The sequence below is a fragment of the Camellia sinensis genome, chromosome 10, assembly GCF_055761805.1.
Source record: "Camellia sinensis isolate YWXY chromosome 10, ASM5576180v1, whole genome shotgun sequence".
Lineage (NCBI taxonomy): Eukaryota > Viridiplantae > Streptophyta > Magnoliopsida > Ericales > Theaceae > Camellia > Camellia sinensis.
Genome location: NC_138970.1, coordinates 22,153,514 through 22,156,956, shown reverse-complemented (window position 1 = coordinate 22,156,956; position 3,443 = coordinate 22,153,514). Strand labels below are relative to the sequence as shown.

The following is a 3,443-nucleotide window of genomic DNA, read 5'->3' as shown; positions in this document are numbered from 1 at the left end:
TGGAGTGGAGTAGGTGTTGTGGAGTAGGTGGAGTAGTTTTAACAATAATGTCGCTCATGTTTTCAACTCCAAGGTTCAACTGATTTGATAACGAAGAACAACCGAAAAGGATGTAATAGTGAAAGCGACTGCAACACTTATATCGAACTTTTTTAACTTCTCAACCACCAAACCTCTCGGCCAGAAAGACATGTTTATTAGATCAATATCCAAAGCCACCAAATTGTACAAGGACGCCAGCTCATCGATAGTTGCTTTAGCACTTTCTTTTCTTTCTTCATCTCCACACCAACTTTGAAAACTATACCCAACATACAGCTCTTCTAGCTTTGATAAGCTTGACAAAACCCCTGGGTAAATCCTTTCCACTACACATCCCAACAAATCAAGTACCTTCAAGTGAGCAAGGTGACCTATTATTTCTTTTGGCAATTCATTGATATAAGAGTCTGCGAAGCTCAAAATTTCCAGGTTCTCTAATGCTCCGATAACAGAGATACTATCATCAATAAGTCGGCAACGAAAAAGTGACAAGGTTCGGAGGTTGGTCAAGCATCGAAGTGATGTCGTCAATGAGCCGTACATATCGGATAAAGCTAGCACTTTAAGTTCTTTCATTCCTTGGTAAAAACTATCTTGGGTCTCTTGTACTTTGATTTCCTCCATTCCTTTGTTGAGATCATGTAATGAGATTGGTGGTAATCCAGCATTGCAATCTAGCTTTAAAAGATGGAGATTTGGAAATTCTAAATTACCAGGAAGCCCATGCATACCATCAACTTTTAATGAAATTACAACGTTTTTTTCGAGTCAGTCTTTCTCAGGCCATTCTTTCAATACTTCATCACATCTCACGACAATCGAATGTTTCTTCCTAGATGCAATTGATATAGCCACGTCACGTACGACATCATGCATTTTGATCCACTCTGCATCTTCACTTTCCATCAATAGATAGCATTTTTTTAAGTCAACAACTAAGGAATGTACTCTATTTCTTGTTTGGTGCACACTATCAATGCGCTCAAACAACTCTATCCCAATCGCATATCTAACGAGATCCTCAGTTGAAATATCAAAATCTTCCGGAAATAAAGAGCAGAGCAGAAAGCATTTCTTGGCTTCATCCCTATCAAGGGAATCATAACTCAACTCCAGAGATATAAACATCTTTTCATCCACTCCACTGATATTTTTGACCACAGACTTTCGGAATTGTTCAAGAGCAGAATCCCATGAATACTTGTTTTTGCATCTGAGTGCCCTTTCAACTATAACAATAGCAATCAGCAAGCCTCCACATTCCTTCGCAACTGCCATCTGCATCAACTGTAAATTAGTTGGGTGACTTGTACCTTCGTCAGAAATTCCAGCCATCTCCTTCAAGAGATTCCATGCTTCTTCTTCATGTAAGACACCAACTTTAAAATTCTTCTGTGTGTCCATGCCGTTGCATACATCTTCATTTCTTGAAGTCATCACAATTTTGCAACCCTTGTGATTATCTCCAAATGGAATTCCTATGTCATTCAATTCCAGTCTCTTCCAAACATCATCCAATATTACAAGGATTCTTCCTGCCTTCAATATTCTTGATCCTAGTTCCCCTGCTTTGGCAAATAAATTATTTCCCCCAGATAATTCAAAACCCAATATTTTGGCCATCTCACCTTGAATATTAATCAAATCTGGGTTTTGGGACACTACTACCATCACGATTTTATCAAACATCTTCTTTTCTTCCGCTTTCTTGGCAACTTCTTTCACCATAGTTGTTTTACCAACCCCTCCCATCCCACATATCCCAATTACATAGATACTATCATCTATCAGTGCCTCTATAATTCCATTCATAGTCAATCTTCTAGATTCAAACCCCTTAAAACCTCTAGTGAATGCAAATGTTGTCCCCACAGTAGGTGCAACTGCAGGATAGGACACTCTAGAGAAATCTCCTTCTCCAAGTAGCTTTTCCACACTTTCAGTTTTCTCTGTAACTTTTCTGCTCAAGGAGTAGCGTGACTTCAAATTTGGACACCACCCATTCAGACACCCTATGTTTGCGTTCTCTTCATCCTCGAGAAATTTCGTAGCCTCTTCGATGAGTTTATTGACCAATGTCAACCACCGCTCAACATCTGGTGCAATAGTTTCTCTCTTTGTCTCTGCTTCTTTAACTGATTTTTGTACTCTAAATCTTTTATCTTCCAGCTTTTGGACCTGCTCCTCCAGATTCTTAATGTCTCTGTCATAGAAAATCAAATAACCAAACTGGCGGCCAACTGTGGCAGCCAGATATTCTCCAATCTTCTTTACTATGTGAAGAACAAAGTTCTCCACCATTTCTCTCACGTTTTTCTTCTGAGGATAGTTTAATGTAAAAGACTAGAACACAACAAAAAGGGATTTCTACTACAATCAAAATGGAATACAAAATATATATATATATATATATATATTGACAAGTAGGGTTGAATATAGAGAATCATATTGTAATATAATGGGACTAGAAAGGGGAGCTTTTGTAACAGAAATAGAAACCAAGAAAGGGAGCTTTGTAAAATGAAAATAGAACACACAGCAGAATATTATTCTGATATTGAGTTCTAAGACCATCTCCAAAGGTGGACTTTTTTTTTCACTAAATCTGAGTAAAAAATGACTCATTTCATCAAATTTGATATCATTACCTCCAACAGTGTGCATCAAATCCTGTATCAAATCCCGTGGGTCAACCGGTTGGTCAACCGGTTGGTCGACCGGTAAGCATAAATATTTTTTTTAAAACGCTATGTTTCTGAAATTATTTGAATTGATGAAAACCCACAAATTATATCAATTGATGAAAACCCACCAATTGTTTGGTTGCTGTCAATATCTTTGGCGTGAAAACCCACCAATTGAAATTGCCTTTCATTTTCATTGATTCATCCACCAGTTGCAGCTTTTATTCTCATAGATGCATCAATTGAAACAGTTTGGTGGTGGGTTGACCGGTTGGTTGACCAGCCGGTCAACCGGTAAGGCAAAAATAAATTTTTTTTTTTTTTTTGCCTGTTTGAACTTTTTTTGACCGGTTTGAACTTATCTATTTCAAAGGAATTCGGTCGACCGGTTGGTCAACCGGCCGGGCAACCGGTTGGTCGACCGGATCCTCCCTCCAACGGTCACCAACAGTATTTTGGTGAAATCAGTATCTTGTCGTCGATTTGACGAATTATTTGATGAAATCTCAATCTGATATTGATTTGGTGCAACCGTTAAAACTGTGAACAGTGATTTTTTTCATTAAAATTTAAATTTGATATCAATTCTGATGAACTGTTAAAGATGGCCTAACAGAATTACACTGGAGGAGATAACAAAGCTCTCAAAAATAAAAAATAAAAATAAGAGATTCAGGTTCCCAACACATTTAATAATTTAATAATTTATTCGAATAC

The 3,443-nt window shown here is 37.6% G+C and overlaps 1 protein-coding gene across 1 annotated transcript; it reads right to left on the bottom strand.

Moving 5' to 3' along the window:
• Nucleotides 1-810: 810 nt before the first annotated feature.
• Nucleotides 811-2,343, bottom strand: LOC114273644 (putative disease resistance protein At5g05400). Its single transcript, XM_028215448.2, has one exon. It carries the CDS (start codon nucleotides 2,341-2,343, stop codon nucleotides 811-813), a length of 1,533 nt encoding a protein of 510 aa, XP_028071249.2.
• Nucleotides 2,344-3,443: the final 1,100 nt, after the last annotated feature.